The sequence below is a fragment of the Epinephelus fuscoguttatus genome, linkage group LG23 (genome assembly GCF_011397635.1).
Source record: "Epinephelus fuscoguttatus linkage group LG23, E.fuscoguttatus.final_Chr_v1".
Lineage (NCBI taxonomy): Eukaryota > Metazoa > Chordata > Actinopteri > Perciformes > Serranidae > Epinephelus > Epinephelus fuscoguttatus.
Genome location: NC_064774.1, coordinates 10,660,233 through 10,677,508, shown reverse-complemented (window position 1 = coordinate 10,677,508; position 17,276 = coordinate 10,660,233). Strand labels below are relative to the sequence as shown.

The 17,276-nt window shown below is 43.4% G+C and overlaps 1 protein-coding gene across 8 annotated transcripts in view; it reads right to left on the bottom strand.

Annotated features, from left to right (window-relative positions):
- arap2 (ArfGAP with RhoGAP domain, ankyrin repeat and PH domain 2) overlaps positions 1-17,276 on the bottom strand; it is a 253,644-nt gene that overhangs the window by 110,906 nt on the left and 125,462 nt on the right. For all 8 annotated transcript variants that reach the window (XR_007448601.1, XR_007448602.1, XM_049568438.1 and 5 more), the window contains exon 14: positions 8,768-8,942. Coding sequence is in view for 6 of the 8 variants with exons in the window: in XM_049568438.1 (XP_049424395.1) it covers positions 8,768-8,942 (175 nt within the window). In the remaining 2 variants the exon portion in view is untranslated. The remainder of the gene's footprint in view (positions 1-8,767; positions 8,943-17,276) is intronic.

The following is a 17,276-nucleotide window of genomic DNA, read 5'->3' as shown; positions in this document are numbered from 1 at the left end:
ACAGTTTCAGGATCAATGTCAGCAATTCAGTATCTGACCAAATGTCTCCCCTTCTGTTCCTGAGGTACGACGTTGCAGAAAATTATGATGTCACAGTGAAGCTGACCTTTGCCTTTTTGGATATAAAAAACATCATTGCTTCATTATTTTATTGTATGAGACATTTCTGTGAAATCTTGTCATAATTAGCACATAAATTCTTGAGTTATGGCCAAAAACACACATTTTGTGAGGTCACATTGACCTTGACCTTTGACCACCAAGATCTAATCAGTCTATCACTGAGTCTAAATCAATGCTTGTGTCAAATTTCAGGAAATGTCTTCATTGTTGAGTCCAAGTGGACATTTGTGCCAAATTTGAGGAAATCCCCTCAAGGCCTCCTGGAGTATCTTCCGTTCACAAGAAAAAGACAGACACAATGTAGGAGTGACCTTGACCTTTGACCACCAAAATCTAATTGCTCCATTGTTGAGTCCAAGTGAACGTCTGTGCCAAAGTTGAGGTCATCCCCTCAAGGTATTCTTGAGATCCTGCGTTCACAAGAATGAGATAAAGATCACAGATACCATGACCTTTGACCTTCAACAACTGAAAACTAAATAGTTCATTGTTGAGTCCAAGTGGATGTTTGTGCCAAATTTGAAGAAATTTCCTCAAAACCTTCCGGAGATATTTGGTTCATGAGAGACAGACCCAAGGTAAGAGTGACCTCGACCTTTGGCCACCAGTATCTAAGAAGAAATGTCCTCAAGGCCTGGAGATATTCCATTTAGAAGAAAGAGAAGGTTAGAGTGACCTTGACCTTTGACCACCAAAATCTAAGTACAAGTGGATGCTTCTGCCAAATGTTAAGAAATCACCCTCAAAGTATTCTTGAGATATTGCGTTCACTAGAACAGGACAGACACAAGTTGGCAGTGACCTTTGACCGCCAAAATCTTATCAGTTCCATGTTGAGTCCAAGTGGACGTTTGTGCCAAATTTGAGGCAATCTCCTCAAGACCTTTGGGAAATATCCCATTCATGAGAAAGAGATGGACACAAGGTAAGAGTGACCTTGACCTTTGACCATCAAAATCTAATCAGTTCAATGCTGAGTTAAAGTGGACGTTTGTGGCAAATTTTAAGAAATCCCCTCGAGGTGTTCACAAGTATGAAACAAATGAGTTCACAGTCCCCACGACCTTTGATCTTCAACCTTCAACCTTTGACCACTGAAATCTAAATAGTTTATTGTTGAGTCCGAGTGGACGTTTGCGCTGAATTTGAAGAAATCCCCTCAACGCCTTCTGGAGATATTGCATTTACAAGAGTAGGACATTTATGCCAAATTTCAGAAAATTCAATGTAATTTTGAAATATCGCATTCACAACAATGTGATGGACTGACGAACAAACTAACAGACCCACCATACACATACAGCTGCAAACAGACGAGACGCTCACATGTGTCCTCATGTCACCCTGCATGTGTGGAACTTGAACTCCAACCAAAGGCTGAGGTCTCTGAAACTCTGAAACAGCTCTGCACTCTGTTTTGCCCTCGATATTGGCTGCTAGCTCCTTTTATTCTTCCCTCTATCTTCTCTCTGTCAACACCACGCTATACAGCAGGGATGGTGTCATGTGGGTATTGAATTGTTCCCGGTCTCTGCCAGACATAACAACTGAAAAAGTTCAATTTTTGTTTAATCAAAATTTTCACAAGTGTTTTTTTTTCCCTGCAAACTCTCGGGAGCTGCATGCACTAAAACAATGGAGACGCGACTTTCAGCAGCTTTGTGTGATGTGACAATGTGTCCGGCTGTCGGAAAATGTCAAATGGGGAATTTGGACAGTGTTTTGTGTGGAGCCTCGTAATCTTTTCAGCACTACATAATAGTCTGTTTCTTCACTGTAGTGTTACAAATTGTATTTATATAGATATGTGTTTTTATATTATTTTACAAGCAGCTTGTTGGCCCTGATAGAAAGGATGGCAGTGTGCATACTGGTACTTGTACAGTCACTGCAGTGTTGAAGAAACACACAGGTTCGATCATGTGGTAAATTACACACTTTGGGTTTAGTCAATACTCCGTCATGCCTCATAACATACTGTACAGAAGTACTTCATGGCTGTGTGTAGTGATGCAAAGCTGTAACATCTTCAGGGGGCGACAGAATAATGCACACCTTAGAGAAAGGTAATGATCGGCACCTGTTTCCAAAGTGAACTGAATAAAGTTGTTTGCATTCGGCTTGTGAATGAGCCCTATCAGACCTCATGTGAGGTGGGTGTTACACAACTGTATCACCAAACAGAACGTCGATATCAGATTATTTTGCAACACCAATATTACCTAAATTACAAACTTCACACAATTATGTATTCCTACAATATCCACTTGTGGCAATTACAGTATGGTTAAAGGGGCAAAAAGTGAAATCGTTTCACCGCTAGGTTGAGATGGAGATGAGGCTCAGTGAGTAGAAGAGCTGGTAGAAGCACTCCATAGCTGTAAGTTACTCCAGTAGCCGTTGGCAGCCAACTTGGCTAGAGCCATCACCGGATCCCGGCTAGTGCTAACACCGGGAGCTAATGTCACAGGATGACAGGGGCCGTTGAATATAATATTCTTCATGGTTATGCCTTAAGGTGTGCTTGTTTATTATTGTTGGCTGTGTATTGTGACTTGCTGTGATTTACTGGCACACGGACTGAGCAGAAGCCATGGTGTATTGTGGACTTTTTCACATGGCGTCCTTGTTTCCCTCTGTTCCCCTCCCCTTTTGCACAATTAACAAATCACTGGCCCACGGTCAGCTGAGGAGATCATTTAGAAGATGGTGCACACCTGGTGCGGGGCTTTTGTCTTTCTTCCCCTTCTGGAGCGCCTCTCGGACAGAGACGGCGGACACAGCTGAAGGCTCCGGCGACAGACATGAGCGGGCGATCGACTCTTCGGCCGTGAGACGGCGTCGGGAGGAAGATGACTTTTGATGAGCCTAAATAACAATAAGTGAAAGGAACGTACAGAACTGTGTCTCTGGTTTGTGTGTGGGTGCGGCTATCGTCGGCTCCGAATCGACTGTGATTTCTTGTGTCGTTCTTCCAGCTGAGACGGCGTTTCCCTGGAGGAGGAGGAGCCGGCAAGTGGCAGTGGACTGGGGCTGCGCTACGCAGAGAAGAGGCTGCAACCAAGGACTGTTGGAGATGCTAAGCGGACGCCGCCGCCGCCTCCTTGAGACAGACTGAGTATCCATATCAGCACTTTTGCGCTGACTTCCGGGACTGGGTTTTGGGGTTCAGAGACACTGGAACTCACTGCTGCTGTTCTTTTTGTGTATATTATGAATGACCACTGATCTGTTACATTTTAATCCATTACTTGATTTTAGTCTATAAATCCATTTTGCTCCATATTCATTATATCAGTAAATGGTGTGGCCCGGGGATCTGACTTTAAAGTGTCACTTCATTGTGACACTAATGCTAACGTTCCTACTCTTTTCTGTGAGTGAGAGCGATGTTTTAGCATGGCTACATTTTACAATGCTAACTGCAAATGTTAGCTGGGCTACTGGGCTACTCACCTAACACAACCGTAACGCCTGACCCATTGCTGGGACCGAGCTGCTAATAACTCAAGCTCCCGACATTAACCCATGCTACGATTGTAACATTAAATTTAATTGAATCGACATAGCGACATGTGCCTAACGTTACTGTAACACTAATTAAAACAGACATTTGACTTTATGTTGTTACTTAATGTTACCTGTCCAGGAGAAGAAGAGCTAACGTTAGCTCTGAGTCACATTGTAGCCCCTTTAGCTCTCGCAGTGCTCTCCACCTTGGAAATGCAAGGCCAATGTTAATCCAGGTTCTGTCCCTTTCTTTATCCGACAACTTCTTTGCCAACGACCGTTGTTTCTTCAGAGGTAATGTCTGATCCTGGTCGTCTTCAGGTAAATGTTACGCTCTCTGCCATTTCGCGGGGTGGGGATTCACATGTATGTACATGAACGCGCAGCCAGACCGGCTTGTAAACAAGGGGCTGGAGATCAAAACAGGCAGAGGGTGTGTGAGGTCATGCTATACTCCAGATGAAATTACACCTTTAGTTCTTCACATAGCAATTTATTAATTCCTTCAATCTAGAAATGATGAATTTCTGCTTATTGCTCCTTTAAAGTCAAATTTTACAAAAAGTCTGCATTATTTGTGGGGGCTTGCAATTTTTCAAAAGGCCCGTGATTTATCTGTGGTTTTCCGCATTTTCCAGCTGACCGGAAGTCGTTGCGCATGCGGCGTCATTTGAAACGTCATCAAACGCGTCATAAAATGCGCTAATGGCATTGCAGTACGGAGAAACGCTCTGAAACATAAGAATTTGCAGTGTTTAAATGCAGACAATATGTGCTGAATGTATTAAAATGTTATGTTTACAGGAGATGTAGATGACATGTTGTTTTACAGTCACACTGTCTGGTTTGAGAGCTACAATATTCACTCAGGATTTTTTTTACTGGAGTCCATGTTTTGAAACTAATTCAATAAAACTAAAGAAGAGAACGATAAAAAACATTTGCAGCTGTTTTTATAATATTCAGTATGATTATTATAGCAAGTGATTACATGACTTTTTTTTTGGAGGTAGGCATTTATTTAAAAAAAAAAAAAAAAAAAAAATCACATTTTTTTTCCTCCTTTTGTAATTAGCCGCAATTTCCCGCAAAAAAATCACATAAAATTGCCACAATTTTTATCCCATTTTTTGTCAAAATTTGCTGCAAATTCAAGGGTTTTTGCTTATCTTGCTGTGTTCAGGACTTATTGACAAAGTTTTCCTTTGGGGACATAATTCCCAGTTGAGAAATTGCAATATATTCCATCGTAATACTCAGTATATTGAACGGTACAAAAACTAGTGGGCTGCAGAATGCTCACATATGAAAGTAACTCCTAGGAGCTGTGTTTCATAATCTGGTTGTATGTTGTCAGTTTCCCACATGTAAAGATCTTTAATGTAAATAAGACATCATCTTTAGTGGTGCATCGAGCCCGGGTGAACATCATGTGTCACTGTTAGGAGCAGCTTCCTCATGGCCACACTGCCACATAGTCCCAAAGTGCTGCAGTGACCCTGAGGCAAGATCTCCACTGCAGCCCAGCAACATTATGAATCTGTCAGAGTGCCATTTGGGTTCTCGCTAACCTCGCTGACCTCGGTGCTTCCTGCCTGCAGTAGTTGGTCAGTTTAGTTGGACACCCGTGTCTATAGGAAGACTGTGGTTAGCTCCATATCTTCTGTTTGTTAATGATGGTGCTCCCCAACACATAATGAGCACATATAGACTGGCTGTATGCGACACATTTCAGATGGACGATACCACACGCGTGAATGTGTGCGCGCGTCCGTCTGTGTCTCTCGATGTGCGTCTTCCAGCACACCTCCGAGTAATGGCCATAACCATGGCGACCAGGTGACCCATGCTAGCAATTAGGAGTCCCTAACAGGCTCAGTGCCGGCGAGTGTGCACAGATGCAGCGCATACATTATGTAAAATACCGTCCCCGAGAAAGTGTCCCCCCGGCCCCAGCCGACGGCCTCTCCCGCTCCTTTAATCTAACACATTCTCATCATCAGCCCCGCGTGCAGCCGCACAAACCAAACACACCCGTCACGAGCAGGCCGCACAATACAGCACATCTGCGCCGTGCCTCCGATGCCGGTAACATGAGGTGGGTAATACAAAGGAGCGTTGGGGGAAAGGAGCAGAGAGAGACATAAAGAAGCAGAGAGAATTTTTATACCTAAAACTCGCCGGCTTCAAATTTGTGGGTTTCTCTGCCTTCATTTCCTATTCATGGCCAAGGGAAAAAAAAAGCCTCCCACTGTGCTTTTATAAATGTGGCGGCGCAGCGGTGAGTTTGAGTTTTAAACATGATTGGCTCGTTAAAGTATAAAGACAATGGGCTGAATATATGTGGCGCCAACAGTTGTAAAAGTCCAACTCGCACACCTAGTTTAAAGGCCTTCTCACAGATTTATGTGAGCGCGTCAGCTCCTTTTCAGCTCTGTCCAGGAGAATGTGTGAGTTATTCTGTTTCATAGCTGCTTTCTGTGGTCTGGCACCTCACCTGGGTTCAGCACCGGCCACGGAAAAGTTTCCTGCATTCCAGCTGGAGCTCTTTCTCCCTTTCCCTTGCAGTAATTGTGTGAAAGTATTCACTCTGATGCCAGAGAGCCAAACCGTAAGAAGTTGATTAAACACTGTGTTTGGCTGCATTAACATAAACCACTGACATTAGCATGCCTGGCTAACTAGCTTACAACCTACAGCAGTGAGGGAGTTTCCTCCCACAGCAGAGGAGCATGTCGGAAGTTAACTACTTTCAGGCCCCGTACAGGACTGAAACATCCACAGTGTGGGAACTAAACATGGACGGATTATGAGACAATGGGCCCCTGGGCACAGATATGCTGCAGGCCCCACCACCTCTGCTACACAGGAGCAAGACACACAGACTTTGTGGTAGTTTTGCCTCTTTTTTTGTTGTTTTTTTTTTGTCTATTTGTCGTCGTTTTGGTGTCTATGAGGTAATTTTGTGTCTCTTTTTAAATGTTTTGTGTCTCTGTGAGGTCATTTTGTGTCTCTTTGGAAATATTGTGTGGGTTTTTTAGGCCATTTTGTGTCTTTTTTGTGTCATTATTTTGTGTCTCTGTGAGGTCATTTTGTCTTTTTTGTGTCATTATTTTGTGTATCTGTGAGATCATTTTGTGTCTCTGTAGTCATTTTGTGTCTCTTTGTGGTCATTTTGTGTCTCTGTGAGGTCATTTTGTGTCTCTGTGAGGTCATTTTGTGTCTCTGTAGTCATTTTGTGTCTCTTTGTGGTCATTTTGTGTCTCTGTGAGGTCATTTTGTGTCTCTGTAGTCATTTTGTGTCTCTTTGTGGTCATTTTGTGTCTCTGTAGTTATTTTGTGTCTCTTTGTGGTCATTTTGTGTCTCTGTAGTTATTTTGTGTCTCTGTGAGGTCATTTTGTCTTTTTGTGGTCATTTTGTGTCTCTGTGAGATCATTTTGTCTTTTTGAGGTCATTTTGTGTCTCTGTGAGGTCATTTTGTCTTTTTGAGGTCATTTTGTGTCTCTGAGATCATTTTGTGTCTCTATAGTCATTTTGTGTCTCTTTGTGGTCATTTTGTCTTTTTGAGGTCATTTTGTGTCTCTGTGAGGTTATTTTGTGTCTCTGAGGTCACTTTGTGTCTCTGTGATGTAATTTTGTGTCTCTCTGTAGGTTTTTTGTGTCTGTTTGTAGTCATTTTGTGTCTCTTTGTGGTCATTTTGTGTCTCTGTAGTTATTTTGTGTCTCTGTGAGGTCATTTTGTCTTTTTGTGGTCATTTTGTGTCTCTGTGAGATCATTTTGTCTTTTTGAGGTCATTTTGTGTCTCTGTGAGGTCATTTTGTCTTTTTGAGGTCATTTTGTGTCTCTGTGAGATCATTTTGTCTTTTTGAGGTCATTTTGTGTCTCTTGGAGGTCATTTTGTGTCTCTATAGTCATTTTGTGTCTCTTGGAGGTCATTTTGTGTCTCTATAGTCATTTTGTGTCTCTTGGAGGTCATTTTGTGTCTCTATAGTCATTTTGTGTCTCTTTGTGGTCATTTTGTCTTTTTGAGGTCATTTTGTGTCTCTGTGAGATCATTTTGTCTTTTTGAGGTCATTTTGTGTCTCTGTGAGGTTATTTTGTGTCTCTGAGGTCACTTTGTGTCTCTGTGATGTAATTTTGTGTCTCTCTGTAGGTTTTTTGTGTCTGTTTGTAGTCATTTTGTGTTTGAGGTCATTCTGTTTCTCGTTGCGGTCATTTTGTGTCTCTGTAAATATTGTGTATTTTTGGTTAATTCGTGTCTGTCAATATTTTGTGTTTCTTTGAGGTCATTTTCTGTCTCTTCATAGTTGTTTTGTGTCTCTTTCAAGTCTCTTCATGTCTTTTTTCATCAATTTGTGTCTCGCTGTATTTATTTTTTGTCCCTTTAGGATCATTTTGTGTCTCTTCAAGGTCATTTTGTGTGTCTTCGCAGTAATTTTGCATCCGTCTGAGGCCATCTTGTGTCTTGTTGAGGTCTCTTTATGTCCTGTTTTGGTTGTTTTGTGTGTCTTTCAAGTAATTTTTTGTCCTTTTGGTCATTTTATGTCTCATTTTGTGTGTCTTTGCCATCATTCCTAGTCTCTTCCTGGTCCGTACATGTTAGTTGGAGTGACATTTTTCAGGTGAAGGCGAGGGGGGCCCTGACTTTTGGCCCCTGGGCCTGTGTCCTGAAGGCCCTTCCAGTAATCCACCTATGGAACCAAATGCCACTTCATCTGAGTTTAAGCTAACTGCTCTTCATGTGGTTTGAGGAAATGTATCTTAAATATTAAATGCTAAACTGAGCCAAAGTAATAAACTAAGATAGTCGAGGATGCTAACTCTTTGCCTGGGACATGCAGCTTCAGTCTTTTATATCATTCATGGAGCCATCAAGCACACATTTAAGACATTGTTATTTTGATATAAGTCAGCTGAAGAGAGAGTTTTAAGACGACTCACAGAGTTAGCAACAGCATAGGTTTGGTTTCAACACGAAATTGGTGTCATGGGGGTCCTCTGCCAGCCAATTTTCAGCATTGAACCCTTAATTTCCTGCTTTATGGTGAAATTATAAGCACCAATTTGCGCCTTTTCTGCATCAATTTATGTTGTCAATGTCACTGTGAACTGCTGCACCCGTATTTTCTTACCAGAGAGTTTGTTCTGGTGCAGGAACTCCATCTGTAGCTTCTGTCCAGCACGCTGGGCCAAGAGATACGGGGTTGAGGAGGTTGGATCCCCGGTGGCGCACATAACATCTGCCCCACTAAACACCAGCGCCATGGTCTGCAGCACGTCAGGCGACACCACAGCTGCACACAGCGCCTGCACACACATAAAACAGCAGCACATGAAGAGTTGCTGTGCCTTCGCTCAGTCTGTTATGGATCCCACGAGGTCGAAACCATTTATACAATTCTTCAATAATGTATGTGTAGGGTAAAACTGTATTTTTAATTTTAACGTATCTGTGACTCAGATTCCTCAGGCTGGTTTTTAGTGGCCGCACACCTTATTCATGCAAGTCCACCTGTCACTTAACGTTTCCTGCTGTGATAGACTAATAAAAGACTGAATGAGTGCAGTCGCGGCTCATTGCATCTCTAAGTAGCTCTCCACAGCTGGATTAATACCTTTAAAAATTTCACATCCCAGAAAATGAACCAGTGAAAATCCCTGGAAATGTGAGCACGGTCTCACTTCCTCGTGTAGGAGGAGCGGCTCGCTGTCGCTGTGTGTCTCTGTGTGTGCATGCCAGGTTGATAGAGGACAAAGAGTCTATAAAGCGGCGTCAGAAAACCATATAAAGTTTAGAATTGAGTTCCGCCCGCTGATCTCAAAAGAGAAGTTAAAATAAGATCAAACTTTAATACTCCCTGTGGGAATCATTAAATCTATAATCCCTGTGAAAAAAAAAAGGAATATAGCAAATAAGAACGGGACAAATGGGCCATATTAAATATAATGAAACTAACAGTTTGGAAGGAGAGAAATGTGGGAATAAAGGCATGAATTACAATGAACTGAGCAAATAACAACAGCGGAGCATGCTGAGGCAAAAGGGAAATACATGGGGTGAATACTCTGTTTGAAAACATCAAGTATGCAAGACGTGTACAGTATGAAACTGACAATAAGACAGCAAAACAAAGCAGTTTAAAGAAATGAGGGTTGTGTATCGGCCTGTGAGGCACACAGCTGAACAATACAAGATCAGTTTGTCATTTGTCAGCTGAGGAAAAACTTGAGAATGGCATGTACTGTAAAATAAATTGATTTATGTAACTGGCCTTAAATGCTTTCATGCAATGCTGCAATTATAAAGTGCCAGGTACGAAATATATAGGGTCCGACACCAACACAGCTGAGGTCGTTTCAGATTTCCTTCATTTTCAGGCTGGTTTTGTGGATTTGGAGCTCAATGTTGTGCCTGGGGCACGTCGTGCATTAATGATACTCGTTACCTGAAGAGGTTGGAAAAAGATATACGTTTCTTCCCTGTTCCAAAACCAAATCAGACCCTGAAAAGTGTAGGGTTAGCTAGCTAGCTACTGAAGATATAGCCTACTGAATGTATACATGAAGCCAAACACTGTTCATCCTCACACACTGTGATGCCACACAGCTGGTTCAATATCAGCAAAGTTTCCCTTTATATTCATTGTCTTGTGTGGCGAACAGCTGTGATGTGGTGGTTCACTTTTACACTGTGATCTGTAGCCTATAGTTCGGCTTTAGCTTCTAACTATCTTTGTCGAGTACAGTTAGTTACAGTGTGGGCTTATATCCATGCTTATTCTAGTTGTGCAAATTTGCAGGAAAGCCCAATCAGTCTTCTTTCAGCATTGGCAGTATAAAAACAAAATCGGGGAGTGCAGCGAAATGCCGCCTACCTACTTTTGTTCATACAGAATGTGCCTTTTTCGGGGCAATGGGGGGCGTGAGCAAGTAACACAACATGTAGCTCAGCGTGTGACGTAAACAGTGACGTGGGAGGGAAGCCGCAGCTGGTCACTCCTTCGGCAATTCTCTCGTAAGCCGGCCTGTTCTTCACCGTCCGGTTAATGGCCTCTTCGTCTGCGAGGACAAGGAGGGTGCGCAATTCCTTGTCTCCCCAGTTGCTCATCTTTACAGTGTCTGTCAGGTTTGTGTTTCCCTCTTGCTACTAGCTGCTCGCTAATTCCTGCTATCAGCTGTTTCCTGTTTCTCCACCGCCAGTGGGTCGCACGTGCAGCGTCATCAACAGCTCCTCCCACAAGTCATCAACAGCCCCTCCCGTGGCAGAAGGCCGCCTCGTTCTGTTTAAACCAAAAAGGTTCTGCCAATATGTCTACCCTACGAGGCGGAAAATTGGGCACCTCGGATCAACTCGCCAATCCGGCTCTGTGTGTCTAAACGCTCGCAGCTTGGCAGCAAAACGGCCCAACATTCACGGAAAATCTGGCAGTGTAAAAGGGGCTTTTGACAGCTTGTTGGACCGTTACAAATGGGCGGAGCGTATTACTGCCAAGGACAACATATGTATTATAATTAGAATGTAAAGTGGCCACAATCATACAGTATGTCTAAGTATTACTGGTGTAACAATACATTATCAATTTATGGCACTTTTACACTATGAATCACATTCACCCATTTACACACACATTCACATACTGTTGGCTGAGGCTACCATACATGGTGCCACCTGCTACTCAGTAACCATTCACACACACTCACACTCCAATGGAACAGCCATTAGGAGCAATGTTGTTGCCCAAGGATACTTCAACATGCAGACTGGGGGAGCTGAGGATCAAAACCGCCAATTGTCCGATTAGTAGACAGCGTTCTCTACCTCCTGAGCCACAGCCGCCCCAACCAGGTGATTAATACCGGTAAAAACATTAAATAAAGCAGTTTCACATTAAAAATCAGTGTTTCTCTGACACTGTATGGCACATCAAATACAGGCCGTGAGACCAGCACCTCGAATCTGTGCCCGTCTTTTTCCCTGACTTAATAACTTAAGATCCAGACATTCAGGAGGTTTTTACCTGGAGCCAAATTATCCACGGAGGTCTCTTCCTCTCTAAAACAAACAAACCAGGAGTCTCATTTATAAAACAGTGCGTAGGATCCATACTAATAATACATGCACAGACAAAAGCCAAAAAAAGGCCAACATTTTCTACAACCAGGCTTCCACCTCACCATCACTGTCGCCAGTTTCCAGTCTTCAAAATGTTCGTAAGCATGGGTCAAAGATTCTCCCATCAAGTCTACTTTTACAGATCACAACTTTTGCGTGGGAGGTGGCGTACGCCTCTTTCAGGCCTCGTTTTGTATGTAACAAACAAACAGATTCATCCATCCATCCATTTTCTAACCGCTTATCCTCTTGAGGGTCGTGGGGGGGCTGGACGTTGGCTGGACATTGGGCAAGAGGCGGGGTACACCCTGGACAGGTCACCAGACTATCACAGGGCTGACACATACATATATTCACAGCTATGGACAATTTAGAGTCACCAATTAACCTGCATGTCTTTGGACTGTGGGAGGAAGCTGGAGTACCCCAGCGAGAACATGCAAACTCCGCACAGAAGGGCTCCCGCACCCAGGATCGAACCAGAAACCCTCTTGCTGTGAGGCGACAGTGCTAACCACCACACCCTACAAACAGATTCACATTGATAAAAACCATTTTTTCGGACACTCGTAGCTGCTAACTACATGGGCCAACATGAAAATGTTAAAATGCAAATGGACCTATTTAGAGCCAATTCTTGGTTTGTCTGTTCTGGGCTACTGTAGAAACATGGACAGCTGGGAGTACTTTTCCTCAAGAACTCTCTACCAGAAAGGGATCTGTTGATTAAGGGTTGTGGTTTGGGTGAATATGAATGGATTCCAGTCAGAAAGTACCTCTGGAGGCACAGCCTGGAGTTTTTCGACTAACGGAAGTGCAGGGGCCTTGGCGATTGCTCACGCCCTTCACTTCCGGCGGTGCCCCCAGGGAATCGCCGTGTTGTTTACAAATACTTCGGGTAGAAAACCAGCAGAGTTTAGCTATATATCACATTTTTCACGTCACTATATCACCGTGTAGACTAATCTGATATTTGTTAAGTCTATAAACACAATAATTGGACAAACGTTACTATTTCTGTGTGCACGTTTTGTAATTAATAACGGTAGCGGTGTCTGTAATAACCATAGACTGTATAAAAATAAGGTAATAACTCAATAAACAGTCCGTGAATAAAATATTTGTTCCAGCGGATATCTTAGTTACAACATGATTGAGCTAGCAAAGCAGTTTTGTGTTGCTATGTGTGGTATTTATTCAGTTTTGGGAAATCACGATGTCTAGAAAGCATCAGTGGCTGCAGCTGACAGGGACAGTTAGCAAAGCTAACATCAGGACGTCATCTGTTAAAAGCCTCCCGTTGTCGGATACGACATGAAACTACTCCAGTTTGCTCAATCATGTTGTAACTCAGACATCCGCTGGTAAAAATATTTTTTTCACGTTGACGAGATTGCGTTTTGGGTGGAGCGGTCGCCATGGACGTGGAGCTTGCTGTTTCTGTAGGTACACGTTTCCTGGGGACACCTGAACGTCTTGGCCACGCCCCCTCCATTGTGATTGGCTAAAGCGCAGCATCGTTCAAACTCAAAGCCCCACCCCCACCCCCTCTCTAGTCGTCTTTCACACAGGGCTGCCGACAGATTCTACAATGTAAAGTGTAGAATCTGTCTTGAGAGATTTACTTCTGACTACAACACCACGTTTCTTATTTTCAGGTGTTTTAACACCACGGAAAACATACTTAAAGTCCATCTCTGCCAATATATCCCTTTAAATCCTACACACTGGACCTTCAAGCGTGACAGAGGAACTGATCTGGGTCAGTGCCGGCCGTGACACCCCTTATAAATGTGCTTCAGTTACCTCCAACTCTCTGAAGATGCTAATAATGTGACTGTAACTGTGTGTGGCTGTTAGCGCTGGTCTGAGTAAATTGGACTGTTTCTGCAATGAGGCTCATTTGCATAGAAAGGGGCCAAGTTTGCACCAAATGTATGCATATTACCTAATTTAAATACATGCAAATAGCACAGGAGCACTGAGACGCTATTTGCTTGGTGGTGCATTTTACCCTTTGTGGGCGCACTGAGAATTACGTGGCTTCTTTTGTCTTACTTGTGCAGGCTTGGCGGCCACAAAGTCGTGCAAACCTTTACGAATGCACTTGTTAATGTTCTGTACTGCACGTGGTGGTGATTAGGAGAGCTGTTTCTTCAAGCACCTCTGCACTGGCTTCAGCATTCACCCACTGAGGTTGGCGATCGGTCCCCAGGAGCCTGTCACACAAACTTCCTCTATACAGATTTTGAATTCCTGACTTATAAAACCACACTTAAATGCAGTGTCTCGCCATGCAGACACGCTTTGTTGGAACTATTCACCTGTCTCACGCGGTGAGCCACCTGAGCGAGGCAAGACTGAAGAGTCAGAAGAATACAGTCTGACGGAGGCAAATATTTTCTTTCTCTCTCCATCTGTCTCTTCCCATCAGTCCAGTCAATTGATGTGACATTGTGCACGATGACCCGCAACAAAGTGGATCAACAGAGGAGTCGAGTGGCAAATGGCGGAATTTCAACGAGCAACCTCTCCTTTCATCGGACTCGGAGCGAGTCAGTAAGCTGCATCGATCTGCCACAAACAAGCGAGATCCGTCTCAAAGTGAGGCGCGGCGAGCCTGCGCATATACACACAGGCAAAGCACACACACAAACAAACCACCTGTCAATATAACCTGCCCGCCCACACAAAGGACCCGCGCTGAGATAAAGACGTGTGCGTGTTCCAGGTGCGCTTATTTCTATCTGACGCGCACAGTTTCTGCAAAACCGTACTCGTCTTTCCCAACAAAGAAGGATAAAGATATGATTAGTTTATTCACTCACTGTCTTTGCCTTTGTCTGATACACACTCGCGCACACGCTCACACACAAGACGGGGTCAGATTACGGCAAAACAGTCCCAAGCAGCCTGGCCTTATTCTGTATCATCTCTGGAAATGACCTTCCGTGTCATAGCAATTACTGCAGCCACTAGAGGGTTCATGTGTGTGTCTGCGTGTGTGTAATGATATAAGAAGGTCCTCTGACACCCCCCACTCTAGGTCACGCGGCCTGCGGAGACTCCGTGGAGGTCACCGGGATATGAGCTTCTAATGGGGAACATGGGACCAGAAGAAACAGAGAGAGCAGGATAAAGAGAGGGCGCGAGATGAAGATGCAGAGCCAAAACATCTCAACGGAATAAGCATGCACAGCTGAGATTATACGGGACATATTGACGCAGTCAGGTATAAATCACTTCACTGGCTTTTTATTTTCATTTCATTACTTAAGCTGACACTTTAAACGGTAATTTACTCTGTGTGTTGAGTGAGTCTCATGACCCCTGCGCCTATAAAACTTGTTAAAATGCCATCGCGTGATTTCAGATTTGCATGAATGTCAATGAGGAAATTGCCAGTATCATTGTCTTTGTTCCCGGGCAGACTCCCAGAGGAATAGGTTTTATATAGCTTTTATTTTTTCATATTCATACTTGTGTAATGGTAAGTAAGTGTGACACAGAACTGGAACGTGTCCAATGAGATTAGACTCAGTGTCCTTGTTTATGTTAAAAATACTTTTTTTTGTGTGTGTGTGTGGATTTTTTTATAGGTTGCTTGTGATTTATTACTTTTTGTAAAGATAAATGAAACTGTTTTAAAGAGTGTTTATTGTTTTAGCAGTCATACACACACCAGCCCAGTCGGGAGAAGAAAGTGTTGGCATATGCATCACATCAACGTTAATAAAGTGACGTATTAGCTGAGCTGACTTTGTAATCGAGGGGAGGAGGGGACGGTGGATGGTGTGTCACCTCAGTGAGACGACTGCCAAGCTGCAGACCACTGTTCCAGTTGTGTTTTAGCAAATCATGGCTGCTTTTTAGGCACCAAATGTGGGTGTTTTGAAGCAACCCCGTTGCTGTTTATCCAGCAGGGATGGTGCCACAAAAGCTTTTTGTGAGGTCGCTGTTTTTCCTGACAGGATAGTGCCATGAAAAGCAGTTGTTTTTAACTGAGATACCACTGCGTTGCCTGCCAATATAGGGGCAAAAAAAAAGGTTGTTTTTTTTTACCAAGACATTTCTGTTTTTAATCGCACTATCTGGGCAGGAAAAGATGCAACGTCTCGGTTAAAAAACAACCTTTTTTCACTGCTTTACCTGCTGGGATAAAGGCACAAAATTGGTTGTTTTTAATTGAGACATTGCTGCATTTCCTGGCACAATACTGGCAAAAAAAAGTGGCATTTTTTGGCAAGACATGGCTGTTATTCCTGCTGGGATACTGCCAAAAAATGCAGTTGCCTTTAATTCAGACATCGCTGGATTCCCTGCCAGGATAAAGCATTTCCTGCAGATATCATGTCACAATATGCAGTGGTTTTTAACCAAAGCATCACTGCTTTATCTGCTGGGATAAGGGCACAGAAAGTGGTTGTTTTGAACAAAGATACTGCTGAATTTCTTGGCAAGATGGTGGCATGAAAAGTGGTATTTTTTACTGAGACATTTCTGCATCTCCTGCTGGGATACTGGCACAAGAAGCTGTTGTTTCACCAAGACATCAGCGCTTTTCCTGTTGGATTAGTACAAGAAAAGCAGTTGTTTTTTACGGAGACAGTGCTGTTTTCCTGCCCGGATACTGCCATGAAAAGGGGTCGTTTCTAACAGAGACATCCCTGATTTATCTGCTGGAAGAGTGGCACAAAAAACTGTTGCAAAACTGTTTTGCAGAGACATCGCTGCATTTTCCAGGCCAATAGTGCAAAAAAAAGCAGTTATCTTTAACCAAGACATCACTGCATTCCCTGCCAAGATAGTGCAAGAAAATTAGTTGCTTTTAAGTGAAACATCGCCACTCTAACTGCTAAGATAATGGCATGAAATGCAGTTGCCTTTAACCGAGACATCGCTACATTCCCTGCCAAGATAGTGGCACAAAAAGTGGCTGTTTTTAGCAGAGATGTTGCAGCAAAACAGTTCTTTTCTTGCAGAGACATTGCCATATTTCCTGCGGTGATAGTGCCAAATAGTGCAGTTGTCTTTAACCAAAACATCGCTGCATTCCCTGCCGGGCCCATATCATTGGTTCGACATCCTATTAGTCCGACTGTCCGCGGTGCTGAACGGCTTACGGCGGGCGTATGGTGCGCCGCAACCGGCTTGAGGCGAAGCAGGCTCACGGCTTATGTGTTTGTCACTTTCTTTTTCATTTTAACCCACACCATGATCTTTTCCTGACCCTAACCAAGTGGTTTTTGTGCCTAAACCTAACCAGACTTTAACCACAGGGTGTCATGATGATTTCAGAACGGACTTCGGAACAATGAGTTTAATATGGTCGGAACAATGGGATGTCGAACCAATGGGCAGTTCCCTTCCCTGCCAAGATAGTGCCATGAAAAGTAGATGTTTTTCACCAAGACATTGCTGCATTTCGTGCCAGGACAGTGACACAAAAAGCAGCACTACACTACTGATTTTCCAGCTGCAAGAGGGTCTCAAAATGCAGTTGCGCTTAACTGAGACATCACTGTGTT